Source organism: Miniopterus schreibersii (assembly GCF_964146895.1).
Source record: "Miniopterus schreibersii genome assembly, chromosome: 9".
Classification (NCBI taxonomy): Eukaryota; Metazoa; Chordata; class Mammalia; order Chiroptera; family Miniopteridae; genus Miniopterus; species Miniopterus schreibersii.
Genome location: NC_138118.1, coordinates 21,819,931 through 21,846,253, shown reverse-complemented (window position 1 = coordinate 21,846,253; position 26,323 = coordinate 21,819,931). Strand labels below are relative to the sequence as shown.

Sequence of the window (26,323 nt, the reverse complement as noted above, 5' to 3'; positions counted from 1 at the left end):
AGAGATAACGCAAACGTTCCCACTTAGAATTACCTGTCATTGTATCTGTTTCCCAAGTCTGTTTTTCTTTTAAGTAGGATATCACAGAACTTCCTCCAAAGATACCATTTGAATCTAATCTAACTTCCTGTAAAAATATAATTTCAATCTTATCTAACTATGAATTGATCTAACTATGAATGAGTAGGTAAAACTTTCTTTCCTCCATTATATTCTAAGCATAAATTACTATTCTAATCACTTTGTTATTTCTAAATCAAGTTTAATTATTAAGTGAACCCATGTAGCTCTATAACTAGAAGTTAGAGCTGATTTTTTTTTTTTTTGGTAGTAATAAACACTGTATTTCAAGATCTGTTTCTATTGTAAGAGTTAAAATGGTTATAAAGTTAAATAATTTACACAATTTCATTTAAGCTTTATAAATCCAAAGGATAAAATAGCTAACAAAATATATGAGACATGAACACCTCATGACCCAGCAATTCCACTTTTAGGTACATATCAAACAGAAATGTGTATATATGGTAATAAAAAGACAAATAATAAAATGTTCATAGCAGCACAATTTATAGCAGACAAATTCCAGACAAACCTAAACATCTATCAACTGTCAAATGTATAATAATGGTACATTCACACATGGAACATTACACAGCAATGAGAATGAATAAACTACAATCACAGACAACACAGACAGCTCTCAAAATCACAATCTTAAATGAAAGAAGGCAGCCAAAAATGAGTACATACTGAATAATTCTAATTGTTCAAAGTTGAAAACTAGCAAAAACTAATCTATGTGTTAGAAGCCGGGGTAGCGCTTACCCTTGGGGGATGTGGCTAATAACAGGGAGTACAAGGAGGGATTCTGGGGTACGTGTTCTGTTTCTGGATGTGAATGATGGTTACATGGTATGTTCACTTTGTAAAAATTCATTGAACTATACACTTATGATTTGTGCACTTTTCTCCATGCACAAATCAAGTAAAAAGTGTACTAGAAAAGAGGGGAGGGGAGAGGAGAAATATTAAGGAAAGAAAAATAACAACATACCAACAAAATACACAGCAATCATTTCTTGCTAAATACTAACCTGATGACAAGATCCTGTGTTGCCACCAAGGAGGCCAACTTCTGTTCCTGTTTACTAATGTCCATGATAACAGGATTAATATGATATTTCTTACCTAATTGTTCAATCTGATTCTTTAGGTCAGAGCCTAGTTCAAGAATAAAGAATCCCAAATTTTAGATTTCCTTCTATTAGTCAGAGAGCAAACACATTTTAACATCTCCAAAATAATTTTCAAAGTTTAGAAAAATTTAAAATTCACAGGGTAAACCTGCTATGAAATTAGTTTTTTTTCTTCTTCTTCTTCAAAAATTAAGGCTTATTTACCTACTGTTATCTCTATATTCTTATCTCTTGACAGATATTCCAACACAGGCTCAGAGACATAACCAGTTCCAAGGACCAAGACCTTTTTCTTGGTGGCCACTGAAAGTGACTGGGCACGTTCCCTATAAAAATAAATGAAAAGGCAGGGTAGGGAGAATCATTTAACAACAAAAATTAAATAACAGAATCTTGCTGGCAACAAACCAAATTAAAACTTAACACTTCGAAGCAATACTTTTTCCCACATTATTCATAAAAAGAACCTCAACAGGAGTTCCCTATACCAACATTTTCATTAATTATTTTTAATTTTGTAAAATGGACAACAGACCCTGACATCTCTGAGGTATATGTTCATCAGCTTTCATGAATTTGACTAGAGAGGTGCAGATGCTGGACCATTGATTGTCTTACTCATGATTGAGTGACTTGGTCTCCCTTTTTTGTCTTTCTAGGGGACATGATTCAAAATCGTGCTAGAAGCTTCATCTTAGAAACCTTATTTACTCCCCACAACAATCTGAGACAACAATCTGAGGAGACTATTATTATCCATATTAGAAATTTGTTTGGTTGTTTATCTTTAGGATCAACTGAGAACAGTTGAAACCATAACTTTGAAATTACAAATGTCAGGGGTCAAATATAGAAACCCAAGACAAGTTACCGGAAGGAATTTAATTATTGAAGTTTGTTCTGTTAAGAATTTGTACCTTCCTGACAGATAACTCTTCATCTTTCCAACAAACTATGAGCTCCAAAGCAGTGATTAAATCTTACGCATCTCTGTAAACACATGAATGCTCAATTTATTTTTGTATTAAATATAACAGGTACCTCTTAAAGGCCGTCTGAATCAAATTCTCAGATAGCAATGTAAAACGATGGAAAAGGCTGGTGCCAGGGACTTAAGCACCAGGCTCTGTTGTTTGGATCTTTTAGCCCAAAATATGTCTCAAACTTGAACTATTTCACTAATTATAAGTGAATAAAAATAACTATAAATATAAAATGTCCCTTTCCCTTATCACCTCCAAGACTTCCACTACTGATGAGGTAAGTTCTCCTTTAACTTCCACCCCTAACTCATACCAACTCCCAGAAAGAATCACTATTATTTGGTTATTGTATATTCTTCCTAATAACACTTTCTACAGTTTATATAATTAAACATATTTTGATGTCTAAATATAGTGTTCAAAACACATTTTTTAAAACACACCTAGATTCTAATATAGTTTATCTCATCAGCACCCCCAAACACTCCAAGTTAATAATCACTGTGCTAAGTGATGAAGATAATATAAGAATAAGGCAGGGTACAAGATAATTTAGTTTCTTTTCAAAATTTAATCTTCATGCCATTCTCTTGGCACAAAATTCCACTAGGGAAGGAGGGCAAGAAATCTTAGCAATTGGAGCCAAGTAGACCTGCTGCTACATGAAATATGGTACGTAAGAGTGAAGATGTCATCATTACTGGTCACGTTAGATAAGACATTAGGATTGGTATAAGAGATCATCAGGTGATGAAAATCAAAAGATACAGAGAGCTATAAAAAACAAATACATATGATATTTCCCCAATAATTAACTCTCCTGAGGGGTTATAGAGCTAGCTGGTTTTTTGAAATACAAATTATACACTCTTGCCTTATGCCAAAATATTTAATTGATGCATAAAAAGCAACTATAAGTAAGTACATGGAAAAAGTGTAACAGTAGTATACTTGATCTGTGCAGATGCTTCATTTACTTCTTGTAGAGACAAATGAGGAAGATAAGACCAGTTGTTTGTTTGTTTATTTGTTATTAATTTTCCCACTTTGGTTTCTGCTGAGAGTTCAGTGCATAGGTTATTTTGTTAGATAGGAATAGACGGGTGGAGCAGATATAAATCCAAATCAAGTGCAATCGGCTGAAGTAGACTAGGACATTCCAAAGAAATGTCAATGTTTTCAAACTTTGAGTAGGAAAATCAGGTTAGGAAACAAGGGCCTTAGCTAAGTACCTTTCTGTGAGAACTGTGTTCTTGGGTAGATTTGTAATGGTACTTTTTGGCCCCTCCCTCCTAGTTTTTCCCAGGAAAACTGACTTCTGATCATTTTCTTCACTGTTTCTCTTAATTTCTAACCAAAAGCCCACTTTCCAAAATATTACACTAAGCAAAAGAGAGTCCAAACCTTTGACTAAAAACCAGACTGCAAGCACCACAGAAAGGGATAGTTTGCTAATTGTCCCTTGAGAAAGTAATGGAGGAATAACAATATGCAAAGTGCTAGAGGGAAGGGCCCCCAAAAGGACAGCCTTTTGGACTTATGTTTGTTTACATACAAGTCTATACAGGATATTAGAAAGCCCAACACTGTTCAAGAGAAAATAATTCACAATGGTTTCAGCCACTTAGTTTGGATTTCCTATATTTATAGGCATTTTCAAATTTTGCATGTTGTATAAACCTAGTTCTCATGACCCCACATTGAAATAGTAAAAAATTCTCATCAGATCCAAGATAAGAACAACGCTTACCTGCTTTGACGGAGTTTCTGGATATATTTATACTTATCAGTCAATACACCGTTGGATGTAATCACTGCCTAAATGTATATGACACAAGACATTTCTTTAATATCCACATACTAATCCCACAAACATGGGCTCATTACTGATAGAGAAGAGACAGAGAGATAAAGAAAGATGGGGAGAGAAAAGGGGAAGGGAGAGAGGGGGAAAAGGATGGTAGTGGAAAAAAATACATTTGTAGAAAAAAATAATTTTATAACTTACATCTCTCACCACAGGAGAAAAATTCTGACTTTCAAGAGGCTGGGTTGCATCTGATAATATCTGAAAGGAAAATGAGATTGGTAAAAGGTAAATGCGTTGCAAGGAAGGCTTCTTGTTATTTCTATGCATATTAAAATATTAGTCAAAGGAAAAAAGAATTTAGAAAAGTTTCTGAAGATCAATAAATACTTGGTAATGAAGATTTCTGCAAGCAGTGAAGTCTGCCCCCAAATACATGCTATTTCAAAACAAGTTCCAGTTTTAAAAGTAAAATTTGATTACAATCATCTTTGCTTGCTGGAAACGTGAAAAACTCATACTTCCCCACCAGTGGATGTGTCATATTGAGCATGCTGGCAAATATCACCACAAGCTCTATAGCCTCATTCTGGGGGCTTCTATCCAAGGTCCAGGCTTGCCTATTAGAAGTAGAAAATAAGTCTTCCAGACAACAAGCCACCAAGCCTGCAATAGGGAAGCTCCCTCAGGTCAATATTAGTTCTGTATATAGACACATCAGCTTTTCAAAAGTGCCAGGGAAAATGACTTCACCACGGAGACTTCAAAAAGTCACCCACACTCTTCCAGTTATCTTGCAACAATGAGTCAGATGGCCAACAACAAAAACAACATCTCTCATACTGACATCCTAGCACCCTCCTTGTTCTCCTCTTTTCTTGCAAAGTATCCAACTTTTGAATAGACTGCCACCGGGTGAAGGTCGTATAAATCAGTATTGTTGCTTCTGATGGTCAGGGCATAGGTTAAAGTCTGGAGCACTCACCCAACTAAGAAAGAGCAAAATGACCCGGCTGGTGTGGCTCAGTGGTTGGGTGTCGACCCAGGAACCAAGAGGTCACTGGTTGGATTCCCAGTCAGAGCACATGCCCAGGTTGGGGGCTCGGTCTTCCAGTAAGAGGCATGCAGGAGGCAGCCAATTGATGTTTCTCTCACATCAATGTTTCCATCTCTCTATCCCTCTCCCTCTCTCTCTAAAATAAATAAAACATTTAAAAAATAAGAAAGAGAAAAATGTACCTACCAGATGCTGACGTGGGAAGTATTTATTTACTGTATTAAAATAAACATGAAACTACTTTCATATATCTAAAACACAAGACACCTAAGCTATCTATTCATAAGATAGGGGCATTTAAAAAAAAAAAAAAAAAGATAGGATAAGCAGAGTACACTTTAGGAAGCCTATGGAATTAACACACCTAAGGTCCCCCACTCCCTCTTTCTCCCAGGTACCTGTGGACTATTCCCTTCTCAAGCTGACTCTTCTACCTACCAACCCTAATCTACAGGCCAGAAGCCATTAGTAGATAATAAAATGAGGCTCAAATTTCACTCTGCATATGGTCAAACCACTGAACTCTTGTGTATTATTTTCTTATCTGGGCTCTTTATCTATATTTCTACAGTCTTACTTAGGTCTTCCTGGGATCATGGGAACTACCTCCCACCTTTACTCCTTTCATTTAAATCACAAAACTGATTATTTCCCTGTGCCTATTTAAAATAACTCAGTATCTTTTTCTTGCCTTCAAGATAAAGTCTTAGCTCCCTAAGTGTCCTAGAAGACTCTTTACAGGTTGGTTCTGCCTCTCCAACCTCAACTCTGCTTTTTCCTTCATACCCAACACTTCAGACCTATCAACAGCATGGAGTTGCTTCTCTGCTTTTATACGCCTCTGTGCTATTCCAGGTAAATGCCTCACATGCTATTCCTCTACCTGGAGCTCCCACTCTTTGTCTTTCAAGGTACAGCTGAAGAATTGTCTCCTCTGTGAAGTCTTTACCAAAATCTGCTCCCAAGCACACCTTGAAGGTAAGAATTGCACTTGGCATCTTGCCATATGCCGGCTACATTATAAAATGGCAAATATTCAATTAATATATTAGTGGATACATGCAATAATTATTTAAAGTTCAATGGATTTTTCCACAAGAAAACTAAGTAATTGTCATGAGTTCACCTATAGAAAGGCACACATAAAAGACAACAAAAGGCTGTTCAATTCGCCCATCACACAAGTGCGAGCACAAGGGTCCTGAAGCATACGGTATGCCTTGTCACTTTTACATATAACACCTTTGAGAGTTCATCACTCTTGCCTAAATTAATTTCAAGCTACTTCTTCTGCTATTAAGGCCCTTTCCAATACAGAAACTACATACCTACTATTGCTTCATTGGAACCCCTAGATTAAATTAACTCCCACCTTTGCTCTCTGTTTCCATCACATATTGTACCTCCCACTTCCATGCATCTATCAAGAGCCAGCTCAATTGTCAGCTCTTTCATAAAAGCTTTCCTGACTTTACCCAACAGGACAGAACCTCTCTCTTCACAACTTCGCTACCACCTTTCTAATGGTTGTCACAATCTCCTTATGGTTGGGTTGCACACCTGTCTCACTCCTTCCTGGACTTCATAGGTCAAAGCCTGTGTTTTCATTTTCTCCATCCATGTGTGTGCTTTGTTCAAATACACAATAAATATCTATTGAATTCAACTAAAACAAAAATTATATGTTGGTACAAAATAATAGTATGTACCCTGCAATGCTACAAAAGCTATATGGACCTTAAGTTAAGAAGGAAAATCTTGGGGGAAAGGACAGTGCATATACTTTATATACAGTTCCCATACAATTATCAGAAGAGATCACAGACAATATACTTAATATTTTAGTGGTAAGCAGACACATGTATAACAAGACTACAAAATACAAACAGTCATTAACTTTCATAAATGTTCAGTGCTTAAAGATAGTGCAGAGATAAGTGCCCCTAAGGCAACCCCACCAAGCTGTTCAGAGGGCTATCTTGATGTATAAACAAAAATGGTGACAGTTTGGAGAAGCTGGCTTATCATCAGCATCTAAGCAATACCACCTGCCGCAGTGGTGACCAAAAATTTCCAGCATTTACTTTCTGACATTCTTAACCTTTTCACATAAAAATCTATCAACTATTGGTCTATGTAGGTACAAACATATCACCTTTTTAGTACACATTTTCCATACAGCAATGGTAAATTCACTCTTTTCAGACCAATCCTTCCATTGAGTAAAACCATATAAAATATGAAAAGCCTCAGTTTTTAGTTTCAAAAGGCAGTAAAGACTTCCTGCACCATAGTTCTAAAGAAGGAAGCCCAGAGAGATGATTCCACATTCTGAGAGCCTCCATCCCATTAGGCACTTTTCATAGGTGCAGTTGCCCATGTGGACACAGGGGCTTGGATAATGAGAGGTTGAGCAGAAAGCGGCAGAGAGACTGAGAAACTGAGAAGAGTTGGGCAACTAAAAAATAAAGTAGCAAAAATCAGAATTTAAGTTCTGCTGAAGGGGACCCTAATAAATGCCAGATTTTCATTTGAGATCCTGAAAAACTATATTCTAAAACAAATAATAAATTGAAAACTATCAATTTTCCAAAGGACTAAAGCCCAGCTTTGAATCACTTCCATCCCTCACTGAATTGAGGTGCTTTTCTCTTAGGCTACCCCACCAGAAACAAAGGAAATCTCTGGAAAAAATTAGAACATCCAGAGCCTCAATTGACCTCTAAAATTTTACATACGCAATATCCATCATTCAATCATAAATAAACAGGAACATTAAGTAATAAGAATTGACTGAAACCCAAGATAAGAGTAAAACAGAATATAAACAGACCCAAGAAGTTTATTGGAATTATCAGAATTGATTTTAAATTCTAATTAATATGTTCAAAAAATAAAATTTCCCCCAAAACACAAAACTAAACCATAGTTAGAAGTCAAGATAGTATATACCTTTAGGAACAAGAGTAGGAATGGTGCTGGGAGAGACCCAAGGGGGTTTCCAGGTTGCTAACATTATTCTAATTTTTTACTTATGTAGTGTTCACATGGGTGTCTTTGTTATAATTTATCAGTCTGTACATGTATGGCTCACTTATTTATGACACTTTAATATTTTATATTATTATGTAATGTGTAAAATTATATTTTGTTATTTAACAAAAATTTTATTTAAGAAATACCCTTAGCCCTTATCAGTTATATGGGCTAACTCTCAATCACTCCCTACTGAGAATTCCTTGACTAGGCTTGCTTTTCTCCTAACATCTACCTGAGATCAACTGTACTGCATGAATGGCAATTTTGATCAAGGATAAATAGGACCGAAAAACTGTGTTTAAAGGTCCAAAAGATAATAAACTTATAATTGAAATCTTGAAACATAATCTTTTAGTTGAGAACAGCTTGTAACAACTTCTTAGAGTGGTAAATGATGTTAGAGCAGCCAAACAAAAAGACATTTCAAGAAATTTACAACCAAATCCATCCACATGCAAATCAGTATTCAGCATTTTCCATAACCTGGCCTAAAAAGGTAAGAACTGCACTGAAAGACATAATTTTAACATTCAAAATGCTGAATAAAAACCAAAGGCTCGCCAAGAGGTCTTCTAGCTACTCCAAACCTCTGCCCAAGTCAACGATTGAATCTGTGTATTGTGACTGGGAGCTCCAGTTTAGGTCTGGGGGACGAAGTTCCAACAGACTGTCCCTCCTGCAGATAACAGCTAGAAACTCAAGAAAAACACAAAGAAAGCTAACTGCATGAGGGCTCCAGAGAAGAAAAGCAGCCAGTTTGGGGAGAAGTGTCAAAACTTGGAAGAAATAATTAGCACAGTAGTTGAACTTCCCGTTTTTTGGCATTGCCCTGAAGATGAGGATGGGCCATGTGGTGAGAGACGGAAAAAACGTCAGCAAGCTGGCTGACTTTCTGTTCTAAGGAAACCGGAATGGAACCCAGAGCAGCCACAGCCTTTAGAGTGTGAGGGGAAAATGCCAGAAAAGACAGATTCGAAAAAAAGTGAAGCCCAACTTTCATGTACTCTGTTCCAAGTCTCTGTGTGATCCCAGAGCTGAGCATGTGCAGGTCAGAGTACCAGCAGCACAGGTACAGGTGAAAGAGCTGAGCTTTTATTGGAGCTACTCCCCAATAAACTCAGGTGAGACAGAGTTTTCAGTTCAAGTCTAAATAAGTTAATTGCCTGCTAAATGCAATAAAGCAACACTTTTCAGAGAAGTATAACAATCCCAAATCTCCACAGCATAACTATTCACATCATCCAAAATATTTCAAAAATCATTCAGCTTTAGAAAACCAGAAAATGATAACCTGATCCATTCTCAAGGGAAAAGACAATCAATAAAGTTCAACCACGGGTTGACTCAGAATTTTGGAAATGTGAGGCAGAGACTGTAAAGCAGCTTTTTTAACTATGCTCCATGTAACGAAGAAAAGTACAATCAAAATAAATTTAAAAAATAGAAATTCTCAGCAGAGAAAGAGAAAGAAAAGAACCAAATGGAAATTTTAAAACTGAAAAGAGAATATTTGAAATTTTTAAATTTACTAAACAAGCTAAAGGAAGTTATTAAGTCTGCAGGAAAATGGTCCAAAGGGAAATTAATGAAGATCATCGAAAATGAAAAACACCTGGGTAAACTTATTATTTTTTTCTATATACATGCCTTTCAGCCACACAGACATCCACAATACAGTCTGCTACATCTGGAGGGGCCATTAAGATTTTAAATTACAACCACCTCAGGTGAAACATCTGAGGCTCAGAAAGTGAGTGTCCAGCTCAAGGCCATAAAGCAAGTTGATGTCTCCAGTAAAGTCTGGCAATTGTACTCTGCTTCTCATGCTACTTTAATCCCTCAGGACCAATTCCAAACACATTGCAGATCCAGCACAGTGGCAGCAATCCTTCTCAGCCTGCACTTCTCTATGCCTCCGTTTCCTAACCTGTAAAATGGGTTTAATTATATGGTACCTACCTGATCGGGCTCTCATGAGTATTTAAAAATTAAAATAGCCCAGCCAGTGTTTCTCAGTGGTTGCTCATTGACCTATGATCCAGGAGGTCGAGGTTCGATTCCCAATCGGGGCACACACCTGGGTTGAGGGATCAATCCCCAGCAGGGGGTGTGCAGGAGGCAGCTGATCAATGACTCTCTCATCATTGATGTTTCTCTCTCTCCCTCTCCTTTCCTCTCTCTGAAATCAATAAAAATATATTAAAATAATAATAATAAATAAAAATTGAAATATATAAAGTAATTTAAACACTGCCTGGCACATAGTAGATGCATTATACCATTGTGCTACCTATGATAATGCCTGCTGTCTCCATTTTCTAAAACATGTTACACCTTCCTGCTGACATATTACATGAGAAAAGGTTCAAAATGGAATAGTATGTGAAAGAAAAGTTCACAAAGTTTTATTTATTTATGCCCCATAACTACTGTCCCATTGTAGTGTGAGAGCTCCAGAGTGAAAACATGGGTGGAATGGACAACAGCCAGATACACACCTTGGGACTGAGTGCCAGAGGCGGGCAGCCATCAGCAGTAGAAATAAAGCAGGTTGAGTATGCAGGCTTAAGGTAAAGACTGAAATAAGAAAGCTTGTCTTTGGCAAAGAAAATGTGACACGTTTACACAATGGAATACTACTCGGCGGTAAAAAAGAAGGAAATCTTACCCACTGTGACAGCATGGATGGACCTGGAGAGTATGACGCTAAGTGAAATAAGCCAGTCAGAGAAAGTCAAGTACCACATGATTTCATGTATATGTGGAATCTAATGAACAAAATTAACAAACAAACAAAACAGAAACAGACTTATAGATACAAGAACAGACTGACAGCTGTTGGGGGCTGGGGCTCTGTGGGGGGAGTGGAGGGATTGAGCAAAAAAGAAAAAAAAGGAGAAAGAACTCAATGACAGGGACAACAGTGTGGTGATTTCCGGGGGAGAGGAGGTTGGGGGGATGAATGGTAATGGACAGAGGCTAGGCTTGGTGTGGTAAACACACAATACAGTGTACAGATGATGTGTTGTAGAACTGTGCACTTAAAATCTGTATAATTATTTTTTAGGTTTTTTTTTTTAAATTTTTAAATATGTTTTATTGATTTCAGAGAGAGGAAGGGAGAGGGAGAGAGAAATAGAAATGTCAATGATGACAGTCATTGATCAGCTGCCTCCTGCACGCCCCCTACTGGGGATCCAGCCCGAAACCTGGACATGTGCCCTGACTGGTAATGGGACTGAGATCTCCTGGTTCATGGGTTGATGCTCAACCACTGAGCCACGCCGGCTGGGCACATATAATTTTGTCAACTAGTATCTCCGCAATAAATTTAATAAAAAGGGAAGTGAAAAAGAAAATGAAGTTTAGATAACACAGTATTTCATTTGTCAATCACTGACCAGTGAAAAATACAGGACCTCAAGAAAAGCTGTCGTTGTCACTTAACTAAGCATTAGTGACTAAAATCCAATAAAATGTCCTATATTTCTGATTTTTCAAATCTGTTAACCACAGCACATTAAGAATACCCAAATATGAATTGACTTAGAAAGCAGGAAGAATTTAAAATAGATCAAATTTTATCTTCTATTCATGAGCATTTTTACTAAAATATGCATAATGAGAAGCAAATTGTAATTAAGCATGAAGACAGTTATGTAACCATATTCACCACGAGGCAAGGAAGCAGAATATGTAAAATAAGAGTGTCAATAAGTACTTCAGGGAAGGGCTGGCATTTCACTTTACAACAGATTTCTTAATACCAAAGACCAGAACGTTGATAAGATCATACCACAGTTCTATTTAAAGCCACAGAATTGTTGTGAGGCTCCCGGGTTGCTTACCATTTCTTCAACATAAGGATAAAGCATGTCACCAAAGCATTCTGTAGCTTCGATTGGAAGCTGTGCTGGCAAATTGTCAATGGAACACATCAGAATCCCAGAGCCTTCAACACTAGGAGAAGCAATAGGCTTTATTTGAATGTATAAAATGCTACTTGTAAACTCTAACTTTTCCAGATTCTAATCCATTATAGTTGCTTCATATCATTTGTAATATTGTACTAAAGTATGTAACAAAATAACAAGAGTTTTCAAACAAAACTTTTCCCTTCTTCAGCAACCCATCTCCCATTTAAATATAGTATATATGGATTTAAGTGCTCTAATTTGCATGTGGGTTTTCTACCAGATTTTAAAATATGTTTCAGCATATCTCTAGAAATTTGCATAGTCTTCATAAAGATGTAAAATACCGAGTATTTTAAGACTAGTACACAAAGTTAAGTAAATGATGTATTTTTATGTATTTCTCACCATCTGACAGCTTTAGCAGACTCACCTGTCATGAATAATATGCTGGTCTGCATCATACATGCAAAAGGGATGGTCGATTGTGGTACACTCAGTCATAAACTCTATAGAACCTTCTGTGTCTGCTGAAATGTCACATATTGCTACAAGTCTGAAAATAACATCAATACTTAGATCAGAGCATGAAACTCTAAAATCTCCAATAAGATTAAAAAATGATTAAAAATGAAAGGTGCTTGGAACAATTTTTAAGGTGGCTGCTTAGGCTCTTAGCTTTTTTCCTACAGCTCCCTGTGTTCTTTTGGAATAAACAGCATATCCCCACTATGAGTTTCAGGCTTCACAAGGAAGGAAAGGAAGGGGAAGGAAAGGGGATGGGGGGGGGGGGAGGAAGGAAAAGGAAAGGGGGGGGAGGGAAAGGGGAACAAAAGGGGATGGGGAGGGGCAGGGGAAAGAAATAAAAGTGGAAAATCCCTTCCTTAGATATATCTTTGGCAACAGCCTAAACTTAACTCCCTCCACCCTGTTTTGTACTACTAATTTTACTTGTTATTACATGGAAATCTCTAGAATTATGAACAAATATCTCAGTCTACCATTTGAAATCCTTTAGAGGTTGACCCTAACTTTCCTGCTCCAATCTCCAATTACCAGCTGCCTATATAAACCCTATACTAGACCTAGATTGTCCCACATATTGTGTCTTAAATTGTGCTTTGGTGATTCCATATTTATCAAGCAGCAATCCTGTCACTTGCAATTCTCATTCTCCCCACTCCTTCCTCTTAAGGCTTTGCTGAGCCCAGGCTCCCACTTTCTTCTAAACTCCGATAATATTGATTGCTCCTAGCATTCCCTTGGCACTTACTTGCTACTAGTTACATGCCTGAGGGAAGCAACCACAGTTTTACTCTTCTCTATCCTTTAGCTCAGCAGAGTGCCAGGCATACCTGGTGTTCTGTAACTATTTATTGATTAATTAATTAACTGGAGAGTTAATAATTATTTGAATATATTATTTGTCAGGTAATGTTCTGGGTATTTGTGGCCAAGAGAAATAGGGCCCATCTCCTTAAGAAGATAAAGTTCAAGTAAAAAGAGGGAAATCATAAACACTGTTAAATAAATGATGGTGAGTTTCAGTAAAAGAAACAGAGGAACAGACTAGAGAGAGGTGGGAACCTCACAGAGCAGGAGACTTCTAAGCCATATATGGAGCCACAGAACTTCAGAGATTCAAGAAGGAGGGAAGTTTAACTGTCAAATGTTCTCAAGAGCTCAACTAAGATAAGGCAACTATTCATTAACAGTCAAGTCCTGTGATATGTGAGTCCCCTATGTGTGATACCCTAAGAGTGGGCCCTGCTGCTAAAAACTGCCATTATTGCTGAAGTAAAGTCCTTACTTGTGCGGCAACGCAGGGCAGCCTTCCACACCAACAATTGAGGACTTGCCTGGAGCCAGGAGACTCTGAAGATCTTGGCGGGTTAGTAGACGAGGGCTGTTTTGTTCCCAGTATATCCCATTAATAAGACAAGTTGTGTAGGGGGCAACCTGTAAAGCAAGTTCCAAGTTTAGCAAACTAGGAAAGAGTGTATTTCAATACAGTATGCTGAAAGAGAGCTGTCAGTAAATTCCATGAGAAATAATTTATGTTATTTCAAGTTGACTTTATTTGCCAGGTCAGTGGACTTCTTTTGAATCAGAGACAATAAATAGCGACCCAGATTCAGTGTAAAATTTTCCATGATAGAGAAATATATGAACATAAATATGTTAAAACATTTGTTCTATAATATATTACATAGCCAAGAAAAGGGAAGTGACAGAGAATCAGGTGACCTAGCACTCTATTTGCAGCTCAATCACCAATACAGCATGACCTAAATCAGGCTACCTCAACTTCTCTGGGCTGTTTTCTTTACCTGCCAGATGGGATAATACATACCACATCTTCAAAGGAATGCTGTAAAGATTAAATCAGATAATATCTGTAAGCTCCATGGACAAATGTACTACATACATGCATACACAGTAACTAGGTTATTATAAGTTTTAGGATGCAGCAAACAACTGATACTTCTGTGATTGAGAAAGAGAGAAGGAAGGAAATTCACTAGATTCAAATTTTTTCAGTTTGAGACTAGTTTCATAATATTTCTTCCTCAGGTGTCTCAAGAATTTGCAAGTTACAGGTAAGAGTCCTTTCCTACAATATGCTTTACATGCTAAAGACTAAATTTCACAACAGAATTTAAAAATACTATGTTGTCAAAACATATTCAAAATTATTTAAAATATAGTATTCCTTCTCACCATATGTGCATGCATTTTTGTTTTGTTTATTTTTTGTTGGTTTCTTTTGAAGAGGACTGTTGAATGACCAATGACTAGAGAACACACAAATATATTGTTCTTATGAGTCCAGTGTGCCCCATCAGAAGAATTTAAATTGTAACTTTTTTGGACACTGGGGATGGGTCTGTGCTTATGCAGCCTCACTATTTCTCCCTAGAGTCCTGTAATCAATGGTATGCATTTTAAGACAGCTGGCTGAGGTTAGGAATGCAATTCATGGCCATGGACAGAATAAACCTATATTAAGATCAAACCTCAAAGGCACTGTTCTTTGCCAACAGTACAAGCTAGTCCAGGATAAACAGAGAAAACAGTAATCCACAGGAAATGTTTTAGAGCTACTGGACACATGCAGACCTGAGGTAGGAACAAAATGAAGCAAAGGGCACAGCCACAGAAACCACCAAAACCACTCAGCAAAGGCCACTGCAAACATCAATAAAAGCCAACAGCTCCTTAGGCCAACTCATAATACCCAAGGGACTCACAACAAGTCAATATGAGGAACTAAAAAGCAATGTACACATTCATACTTTCTCTCCTGAAAACAGCATGGCTATAGTATATCATGAGCCACCTACCCAAAAGCTGAGTATGATACTCACATCAGTATTAAAACGACTTATGTAGCGCTCAGGATATTTGTCGTATTCCACAGGATCGTATACACCATCTGTTTTCCTGACAAGGTGATGATGGCGACTTAACACTGTTCCATACACTTTCCTCAGGTCTTGCAGAGGAGAAAGAAATTAGTAAAGTGGGTGACAAATGATAAAGATTTATGGTGATAAAATATTACAACACAGAAACTGTTAAAAACAGTAAAAACTACACAGAGCCACCCTCCCCCTCTTACCTCCAGTTTGGGAAACTTCTTTTAATTCATGCGGTTCCACATATTCACAGGGTAGTTCATTGAAGATTTCTTGGGCTCCCTGTAAATAACATGAGTAAAAAAATCTAAAAATAAATAGGAAAAGAGCCAACATGATTCACCCAAAGATTTTAATTCATTTTCCCCACAATTATAAAGCTCCACTTGTCCTGCCCTGAGACCAGAACTGCAACATGGAAGTACAGAGGAGGTTCTTGCTCACAGCAAGCTGTTTGAACACCATGCATTGGAAGGGGCTTTAATTTTTTTATTTAAGATATTCGGCACAGAAACAAGAGTATTTAGAAATGAGAGCACAATAAAATATTTCTATTTACTTTTTGCTCCATTGCAGAAATTATTTGTAGTGGGGAAACTATATTTCCTACCAAAACATTAGAAACCTATCTCACAGCATAATACAAATAAAGATGTCCTCTTTGTAAAATAGTTTCATTGAAGAAAGATCTATTTTATAGGTTTCTGGAGGTGGAGGGCAGGGGTCCACAAATGCATCCTCAAAACCATCCCAGAAGGAAGAAGGTATTCATTCCAGTCTTCAATTAAGCTTCCTAACATCTGATTAGCAAAACTCCAAGTAATTTTGAAAAATTTACGTCCTAGGGTTACTTCCAAATGTTTGGACATCTCAGTGATGGAGGTAAAACAGATCACCCTAAGAACAGAGATTTGCACCATTAAAAATGAGTTATCCCTCTAAAAAGGAAAACAAGCATTCAAAACCTCTCACAGCTTTAAATTAACTAAAAGCATAGACATAAGTTTGGACTATGACTGCTCTTTACTATGGTAAAGGTACATAGGTAAGGAAAGTACCCCAAATAGGACGCCCATTCATGAAAAAACAGGGCTCTGAAATGCCCACAAAATGCCCATAACCTTTGGATTAGTTTCAGAGTTTCAGTCTGCTTTACAGAAACAAGACAGGTGGGATTTACCTTAGATACATTACCAGTCCCTGTGAACACAAATGTTAAGGGCCCTATCGACTTGGGCATCAAACCCAGAGATATTTCATAGCCAGCATCACGGACAGCTTGCACAGCCTGACTGCTGTTCCTATAGTTATGAGCCATGCCAATGTGCTGAAAGCAAGCACACAATTCAAGTTAGTCTACCACTTGAGACATTTTCCTACTCTAAAAGTGTGAAATGTATTTTAAAAATAAAATAAACATCTCACCATAAAAGGTGTGTGATGTCCCAAAGCAAGGAGCCTTAAACCCATTCCATGTAAAATGTTGATCATCCCTATTGTAGAATCAGACCAATAGAAAGACCATTAGTTGGGAGGGGGAGAAGCTGTTCTCTCTGTCCAATCTCCAACCTGCTCAGGGCTCTGAGCAAGCACAGGCCATAACATCTCAGATTTGGAAGAGGCCTCAGCCATCATCTTATCCATCCCCTCAACTTTCTGCCATCAAAAGCACTAAGCCAGCTTCATTCCCACCCATCCCTTTCACTTTCAAACCTGCTAAAATGGAATGAGTTTCCCTCTTCTTCTCTTTGGGTAATCGATCCACTTTTGCTCCAGATCCGATCCCTTCCTGCCTCTCTAAAGAATCCACTCTTGAATTATTCTTTTCACTATCCTTGTCCATTGGCTTATTCTTATCAACATTTAAACATTCTTCCATTCCACCCATACCAAAAACAACAACAAATGAAAACAAAGGCACCATTGACCCCATGAGCCCCATTAGCAATTTTAGTAACCTAAATACCTAAACTTAGTGGACACTTCAGATCTTGACTTACTTGTCAGAGGTATTTGGCAAAGTAGAGCCCCTCTTTGTTGGAACACTGTTCCCTCAGCACCCCATGCCTTCCTTTTATATTAGTGTCCTCTACCCTTTCCTTATACATTAATCAGCTAGTTTCAGGATTCTGTCCCAGGCCCTGTTCTCTTCAATCTCTCATTTTTTTCCTTAGATAAGTTCATTCAGCCCTAAATTTAAATACTCTCTGTATACAGATGACCCCAATTCTGTATCTCTAATGCAGATCTTTTATTTAAAGACCTAACCATCCACCTTTTCTCAGTTTGGAAGTCCTGCAAAAAGCAAAAACCCAGCATGCCTGTAGCAAAGGCCTCAGCATCCATTCTCTTCCTCTTTATAGAAACATACTTTTCCTGTCCAGATCCCTACAAAATTTTCTTTCTGAAATCAATTTTTAAAGGGATAATTTATACACAATAAAACACATCAACAAATGTATACACCCACATTACCACTAACATAATCAAGGTACAGAATATTTCCATCACCCCAGTCAATCCTCCCCAACCTTTGGCCACAAATAACTACTGATCTTATTTCTGTCTGTATAAATTAGTTTCTTCTACAGTTTCTTATAAATGACATTATAAGCATATACTCTTTTTTGTGTGTCTGCTTTCACTCAGCTTAATGTTTTTTTATATTCATACATACTTTGTGTGTATCAGTAGTTTGCTTCTCTTTATTGCTGAGTTTTCCATTTTATGGATATACCACAATTTATCCATTCCTCTGCTGATGGACATTTGGATTGTTTCTAGCCTATTATGAATGAAGATACTATAAATAAATCTCAACAAAAAGATAATTCATTTTTCTTAAGTGTCTATGCATGGAACTTATTTTGTACATTGATATTCAAGTTTTTCATTTCTCTTTGAGTTGGTTTTGGTAATTTGTTTCTTTTAAGAATTTGTCTATTTTATTGCCATTGTCAAATTTCTTGGCCTATTCATTATATTCTCTTTTCCTTTAACATTTGCAAGATATATAGTGTAACCCTTCTTGGATTCCTAATATTGATAAATAGTGTCTTTTTTCATCAGTCTAACTAAAGGTTCATTAATTTTATTGGTTTTTTTAATAGAATCAGTTTTTTATTTCATTGATGTTCTTTATTGTTTTCCTGTTTTGATTTTGTTGATATTCCCTCTTACCTTTATTATGCCCTCCCTTTTATTTGTTTTGGGTTTAATTTCTTGTTCACTTTCTACCTTAAGATGGAAGTTTAGATCATTAACTTGAGAACTTTCTTCTTTTCTAATAAAAGCATTAAATGCTATAAATTGCCTTCTAAGCACCACTATATCCACATCCCGAAAATTTTGGTATGCTGTGTTTTAAACTTTTATTCAATTAAAAATATTTTCTAATTTGTCCTGTGACTTCTTCTTGACTCTTGAATGGGTTACCCAAAAATACAATGTTTATCTTTCAAATATTTGGAAAATTTCTAGATGTCTTTCTATTATAATTTCTAAGTTGGTTTTATTAGAGTTAGAGCACATACTCTGATTTCAAACCCTTTAATTTCATTAAGAATTGTTTTGTGGCCCAGCATATGGATCATCTGGGTGAATGTTCCAAATGACTTGAAAAGAATGTGTATTTTGCAGTTATTGGGCAGAGTGCTCAATAACTGTCAATTATATCAAGGTGGATGATAGTGTTTTAGTGTCCTATATCCCTGCAAATTTCTGTCTACTTGTTTTGACAACTATAGACCTTCAGGTAGTCTAATCTGATACAGAGTTATACTGTATGGTGTTTCTCAACTAAACGAGGTTCAAAGTACTAACTGGGACAAAAAATCAGGTAGAGTTTTTCCCCAAACTCCAGCTTCTGTCCTTTCTAGATTGCTCCTCTATTGCTCCTGTCCTGTACCTTTTTTCTCTATGTCCCTTTCTTCTAGTCCCCAGTTTCTCGTCACCAAACTGATCTTTCCTTCTAGTCTTCCAAACAGAACTACCAATGTTCTGGCCACCATGGCCAGAAGAATATACCTAAGGAACTAACAGTACAGGTAGAACAAGATCCCTACTGTACAGGACAAGGCCCGACAAACTAGCCCAATAATCACCACCCCCCCCTTGAGTTCCCATAGAAAGAACAAACCAGTCACACTCCCGCCAAGCATAACCCCATTACTCATTGTAAGACATTGTGTTTAAATCGTTCCTTTTGTGTTGCTAAAGGTCCCCCCTTTTTCCTGTACCAAAATCTGACAGCCTGACAAATTATTGGAAACTCCTTTACTGCAGTGCCTTTGTGGTTACTGAGCATAAAGTGAGAGAAGAACTGAGGGTCAGGGCTGCAGTTCGGCGCTTACATGGGTGAGACGCCGCAACTGTAGCTGCTGGCCAACTAATAAAGGCTCCAAAATTCAAACACAAACTCTGGTGGTCGTCTGTCATGGGTCACCCTAGAACACCAAGAAAGTCAGTGCCTATCTATAGGTGCTATCCTTCTGCCTGCCTTCTTTTCCTTTTTAATTTTTGTAATAAATATATTTTAATGATTTACTTTCTTATTCTAGTCCCCTGATAGTCATCACCCTCAGATGCACCCTCGTGTTTATTTTTATTGGTGGAAATGAACACTTCTATCCCCTTGCCACACAAAAAAGAAAACACACAGCCACTCTGCAGTGGAATTTAGAACATGGGTGATGGAAAAGCCCCGGCTCACCTACCTGCCACACCAGCCCACTGTCCAAATGCAACGACTCGAATTCCTCTATGATCCACCATTTTCTCATAATCAATAAGTCTGATTTCCTGAAGAAAGAATAAAAAAAATTCTCAACCAGACCCATTAAGCTTAATTTCAATGAGTAAAGCACATATATGAGCAAGTCAGTATTTCACATTTTTTCCTCTTATAAAATATATCTTGACTTGCCAACATAAATTACCATAAGGTGCACCCTGAAATGTTTAGAAATTTGGGGGTCACAGGTCAATGATAGATTTATGGTTAGAGATGAAAAAATGGTCCTAGCCGGGTGCTAAATGTCCCTTGAAGATAGTCAATAAAATAAGAAAGTCATGATTTCCTTTAAATTTTAGCCCACAGCACCTACAAATATATCTATAGCCCCATTTCTCCTCACAACCTTCCTTCTAGTCTCAAAGAAAACAAGTCTCTCTTAAGACTAAGCCCGCCCAGTCAGGTGTGGCTCAGTGGTTGAGCATCTACCTAGGATCAAGGCAATCGGGGTTCGATTCCCTGTCAGGCACATGCCCGGGTTGCGGGCTCAATCAATGACTATCTCATCATTGATGTTTCTATCTCCCTCTCCTTTTCTCTCTCTGAAATCAATAAAAATATATTTTAAAAAAAAAGGACTAAGCCCTGTGAGCTAGATTCTAGCTTTCTCCATGTCCTCCAAGACCATTATTCTTGAGCTTTTTCTCTTTCCTGCATTATTTCTCTCTACACTGCTCCTTCCCTTCAGCCATTCTAAGTGACACTCACACAGGTCCTTTCTACCTTAAAAATAATAACACCAGTCCCTCAAGTCCATATACTCAACTATCTCATTCATTCTCTCTCTCTCCCTCTCCCTCTATCTCAGTCTCTCTTCCCCTTTCTCTCTCCTCTCTTTTTTCTCTCCCCATCACAAGTAAGCTTCATTTAAAAAGTAGCAGTCTGCCTGCTTTTTACTTCCTTTCCTTCACTAAAACCACAGTCTTCCTCTTTCCTTGGGAATCTTCTCTCTCTTGGGGATGTCTTATTAATTTGTGGTTAAAAGCTATTGACGCATTGTAATTATGCAGTGTTTTAAATAGTCATTTTATTTCCTCAAAGATCATATGATTTTACCACATGTACGAATGTAAGAATGTTTACAGTTCATTCAACTCCAAATAATTGGTTACAGACTGCTGCCAAAAAGCAGCCCTGCTGGATCTGTTTTTATTAATTTACTTGTAATGAACGAAAGTTCATATAACTAAAAAAAAAAAAAGTATCTAAAGTACTTTTTTAAGGAGTTTATCTGTTTAAGGTGAAACATTCTTCTTATAATATTACTTCAATTAATTACTTTTTGAATTTATTCTTCAGAAACACTGCAAATTGCAGCTTGGGCCTAGCATATTTCAAATTATTAGGAATGTGTTCTATACACCTATATAAAATACTTCCATTGCTTTTACTGTTTGTGGACTCTCCTGTTCTCTACCTATTCTCAGATGCCATTCTAGTTTCTAATTCTCTAACATCCTTACCCCAGGACTTAGGCTTTGGACTTCTCTATCTACACTTACTCCCTACTCGCATCCACTCTCACAGCTTTAGATACCATCTAGTTTTTGACAATCACAAAATGTGTATCGGAGGATCTGCCCTCCTGAGCTACAAATTCATGTCCAACAGCCCACACAGCATCTCCTCTTAAATGTTTAATGGACCAATTAAACTCAACAGGCCCTAAACTTAACTCCTGTTCCTCCACCCAAGCCTGCTCCTCTTACAGTAGCATCATCTCAACCTATGGCAACTCCTTCAAGGTGCTTTGGTCAAAATCTTGGAGTCATCACTGTCTCTTCTCTTTCTCTCATATTCCACATTCATTTCATCAGGGAATCCTGTAGAATCAGACTTCTGAAATACAGCCAAGATCTGTCCATGTATCACAAACTCCACCACCCTCATGAAGCCACCACCATTTGTAGCCTAGCATCTAGACTGGTCTAGACTTACAATCTTCTATCAGTTTTGTTCTCCCCCTCCCCCGTCCCATTCCCACAAAGCAGAAAGAATAAGTCAGGCATCTTAAAAAAATATTTACTCTCATCTTCCACTCAAAAGACCAGCAGTCTCTGCATTACTATTCTCTCTGCTTGGAAGACTCCCAGATGAATACAGTTTGATCCTTCAACTCCTTCAGTGCCAACTTCACAATGAAGTTCTCCCTGAAAATCATATTTAAACTAGCATTGTCATTTCCCCCAGTGCCCAGCACTGATTTTCTCCTTCTACATTCTATTTATCTCCATCACACATATCACTGAGTGACATATGAGAGCTCATTTATTTATCATCTGTCTCCTCCCACTAGAATGTAAGCTCTAAAAGACAGGGATATTTTATTGTCATTGCAATGAACAGTGTCAGACACATTGTAGGCACTTGGCAAATATTTGTTGAATGAATACTCTGTATTTTAAATAGCTGATAGTTTTTCCAATAGTATTTATATCTCAAAAATGTTCCCCCTCTTTTCATGTTAATAAAGGTAAAAATAGTCTCCACTCCAGTTCTGGCACTACAGAGCTGTGCAACCTCAGTCAAGCCACTTCACCTCTCTGGGCTTCATCTGAAAAATTAGGGTGATGGATTATATAACTGAGGTTCTTTTCAGCTCAAAAATTCTCCTTGCTAATATCTGACCAACTGGTCTTATAAATTGGGGATGGTTTTGGGAGACCACTTCTATCATTCTTTCCATTTCAGAATACAAAAGGAATACTATATGTTTGGTTTCTCTTATAACAAATTCCAAACTCAAGCCACAGAGGAGCTTTAAGCAGCAGAACTATTCAAGCACTAACTCATAGATCACCTTTCTTACCAAGGTGAATAACATGACATATTTCCTAGATTCTGAAAAAAACTAAACTCCACTTGATAATTAAAAGTAAATATATATATATCTTTTCTCTGTTAACATTTATGAGTGTGAATCACCAATTACCTGATTTAGAATCTCATCCAATAGGCCCATATTGGCCTCCTGGGCCTTTATTGTGTGGGAGAAGAAGGCATAAGTCTTCTTGGACATTAATTTATCCTCTGGGGGTCTTTTAACTCCCAAAATAAGACAAGCTTCAGAAATATCCTCCTGAAGAATGCCGCCAGCTTTGACATATTCCTGGGGAAGCAATTTTGGTTAAAAGTTATTCTCCTGATTTGTTGTATTCATATTTTCTTTAATAAACAAGTATAGCAATGAAAGGCATAGGAATAAAAGGAATAAAATCTGTATGAATAAGAGCAAATAATAGAATAACTACTAATATTTTCACTTGCTGGCTAAAGATCAATCTAACATGTTTGATTTTTATAGCAAAAAAAAGTTAGAAAATTTAGCACATACTCCTATTTTAAGAGCAGCTAACAGTTTGATCCTAACCACTAGCACATGTGATTTAAATACAATTGTGAAATATATTATTTTATACCAACAATGCACTGAAACATTAAATGCTAAGTAGTAATTCATTACTCAGGTTCATTTTTTAAAGAAAGACATATCTGCAAAATTTACTTTTCTGTGTTTAATTACTATTTATTACTGCCCTACTCTGTACAGGGGACTGTATTAGAGATGAATGGTAAGACACAAAGGAAGCCAGGTAAATCCCTCCTGTAAATGAACCCACAAAATACAGTAAAAAAGAAGTCAGGAGGACAGTGAATGAGGCTGAATTCCAAAGAACATTATGATCCGCAGAATCTAAGTGATATTATTAGATTGATGGATACTAAGATAATCTCCAGGTGAGATGATGAAGGAAGTAGAAACATTTTAATTAATCTAAAATGTTGAGTAGGATTTGAAGAGGTGGCAATATCATAAGAGGTTTTGAAGAAATATATACAAATATGGAAAGTAAAATATTTAGAGCATAAAGGATAAATCAATTTGGAAAAGTAGACTAAATGTTATGGAAAAGATGAACTTTATTGGATAAAAATAAAATAATAATCAACATTTATTAACAAATTACTCTGTGCTTTGCCAAGTTCTTTCCATGGATTATTTTATTTAATTCTCATAAAACTCCCATGAGGTAGTTACAATTATTATCCCCATTTTATCAATGGAAAACCTGAGACTTACATAGTTAACTGAGATTGTATAGCTAGTACAAGGAGACATTAGACAGTTAATTCAGATTTTTAAATAAGGTGTAGCATGATTAAAGTAGAATTAAAAGAGCATCAAAACTGGCAACTGAATAAAATGAAGATAAATCTAGTTAGGAATCTACTTCAAAAGAAAGTAAAAATGGATAGAAGAGATAGTGCAAGAATGAACATATGGTTCATACTTGGTTCCTTTGAAAACAATCTATTTGTCCACTTATTAGCAGACTGGTTAAATACATCACTATAAACCATGGAGTAATTACTATACCACTATGAACTAACATGGAGTGACTTCCAGGATATGTTATTGACTAAACAAAGCAAGGTGCAAAAAGGTATATATAGTACACAATCTTCTGTATAAGATTGAAGTGGAACTAAGAACACACACACACACTCACATGCTTATTTTTGCAAAAAGAAACATAGGAATGATAGGTCAGAAACTAATGAAAATAGTAGCCTCTGGATTAGTGGCAATAAATGTAGGAAGATTAAGATGACAGTAAGACTTCTCTGCATTACAACTTTTTTACACAGTTTCGATCTTTGAAACTCAGAAATGTTTAAGTTATTTGAAAAAAATGAAATTAAATCAAAAGGATATAAAAGCAAACATAAAATGTATTTGAAACAAAAAATTAATCCAACTGGATATCACATAGACAATGCAACCATACAGAAAAAATAATTCAAGTAACTTTTAAACATAGCATTCTGAATATTCCTTGTGAGGTCTATTTTAAAGAAAAAAAGTCAAAGAAATATTAAACTCCATTTCATATTTTTAAGATTTAATTGGCATACAATAGTACATCAGTTTTGAGTGTACAACATAATAATTCAGTATTTGTATATACTGCAAAATGATCACCATACTAAGTTTAGTTAACATCTGCCCACATACATAGTTACAGAATTTTTTTATTGTGATGAGAACTATACAGGTCTATTCTCTTAGCATTAACAGATTTATTGTTAATTGTAATATTAGCATTGTTATGATTCCAAAATTATTTTATGTATATTTTGGGGTAGAGAAAATAACATGCATTCATGTTATAAGAAATTAATATTTTCACTGCTGGAGAAACAAATGCAAATATAAAAATTTAAAGGTAAGAAAAACCTGCAATGTTAAATTTATTTGGAAATATTGGTATTAGCTCATGATTAAATTATATATAATTAATTCTATACAATTATTATATAGAATTAATTATATATATAATTTATTTGTGTATGTCTTTCTGCCTGTGTATTTCTTTGCTCTATCCCTAAAAGGACTAAGAACAACAATATCACAGTAACATAAGCACACCTAACACTAGATACCAGATCTTGGTTTCTACAAACTAAAAGAAATCAGGATCCCTTGATGTAATGGCTGATTCCAGGTGTGGGGCAGAAAAAGCACAATGTGAGGCTAGGACAATTTGCTGTTTTAGGCAACGAGAAGGTTCAGAGATAAAAGGATTCTTGTTTTTAAAAAAAAAAAAAAAAAAGGATTCATTTGGACAATGACATAGGAGCCCCATTAAGGGGACTCTCACTCTCTCAAATCTGAGATAATTAGGACATTATGTACCCATTCATAATGATACTCAAAAGAGCAAGAGAAAAGTAGTAACTATGGATAATCTCTTTTCTACAGAAGAATATCAAGAAATACAAGAGTGATAAAATCAGAATATCTTCGCCTTGTAAGCCTCCATGTCAAAATTGATTCAGGCAAAAATTATCAATGGATGCTAACATCACTAGTTGAAAGGTTGTTGAGAAACAGGAAATTCACAGGTCTTAAAACAGCATCCCACAGATGACTTAGTAAGTACAAAGGAAGAAAGGTATTCTTGCAATGGAGAGATCTGGTAGTAACCATCTCAGCCAAATGATCACACATTTCTCATCATGTGACGACTGATTTTTTGTGTCTTTGATGAGATACAATGGAAAGAACACAAATCATTTATGGAATATTTATATGTGCCTTGAATTATCAC

At 36.5% G+C, this 26,323-nt stretch overlaps 1 protein-coding gene across 2 annotated transcripts in view; it reads right to left on the bottom strand.

The window, feature by feature from the left end:
- AASS (aminoadipate-semialdehyde synthase) overlaps positions 1-26,323 on the bottom strand; it is a gene marked incomplete at its 5' end in the record, with an annotated part of 62,393 nt that overhangs the window by 22,737 nt on the left and 13,333 nt on the right. For both annotated transcript variants that reach the window (XM_081146747.1, XM_081146746.1), the window contains 13 exons: positions 1,098-1,224; positions 1,404-1,525; positions 3,933-4,000; positions 4,191-4,250; positions 11,934-12,045; positions 12,433-12,555; positions 13,810-13,958; positions 15,368-15,495; positions 15,622-15,700; positions 16,599-16,745; positions 16,844-16,911; positions 20,134-20,218; positions 23,143-23,319. In XM_081146747.1, coding sequence (XP_081002873.1) covers positions 1,098-1,224; positions 1,404-1,525; positions 3,933-4,000; positions 4,191-4,250; positions 11,934-12,045; positions 12,433-12,555; positions 13,810-13,958; positions 15,368-15,495; positions 15,622-15,700; positions 16,599-16,745; positions 16,844-16,911; positions 20,134-20,218; positions 23,143-23,319 — 1,445 coding nt within the window. The remainder of the gene's footprint in view (positions 1-1,097; positions 1,225-1,403; positions 1,526-3,932; positions 4,001-4,190; positions 4,251-11,933; positions 12,046-12,432; positions 12,556-13,809; positions 13,959-15,367; positions 15,496-15,621; positions 15,701-16,598; positions 16,746-16,843; positions 16,912-20,133; positions 20,219-23,142; positions 23,320-26,323) is intronic.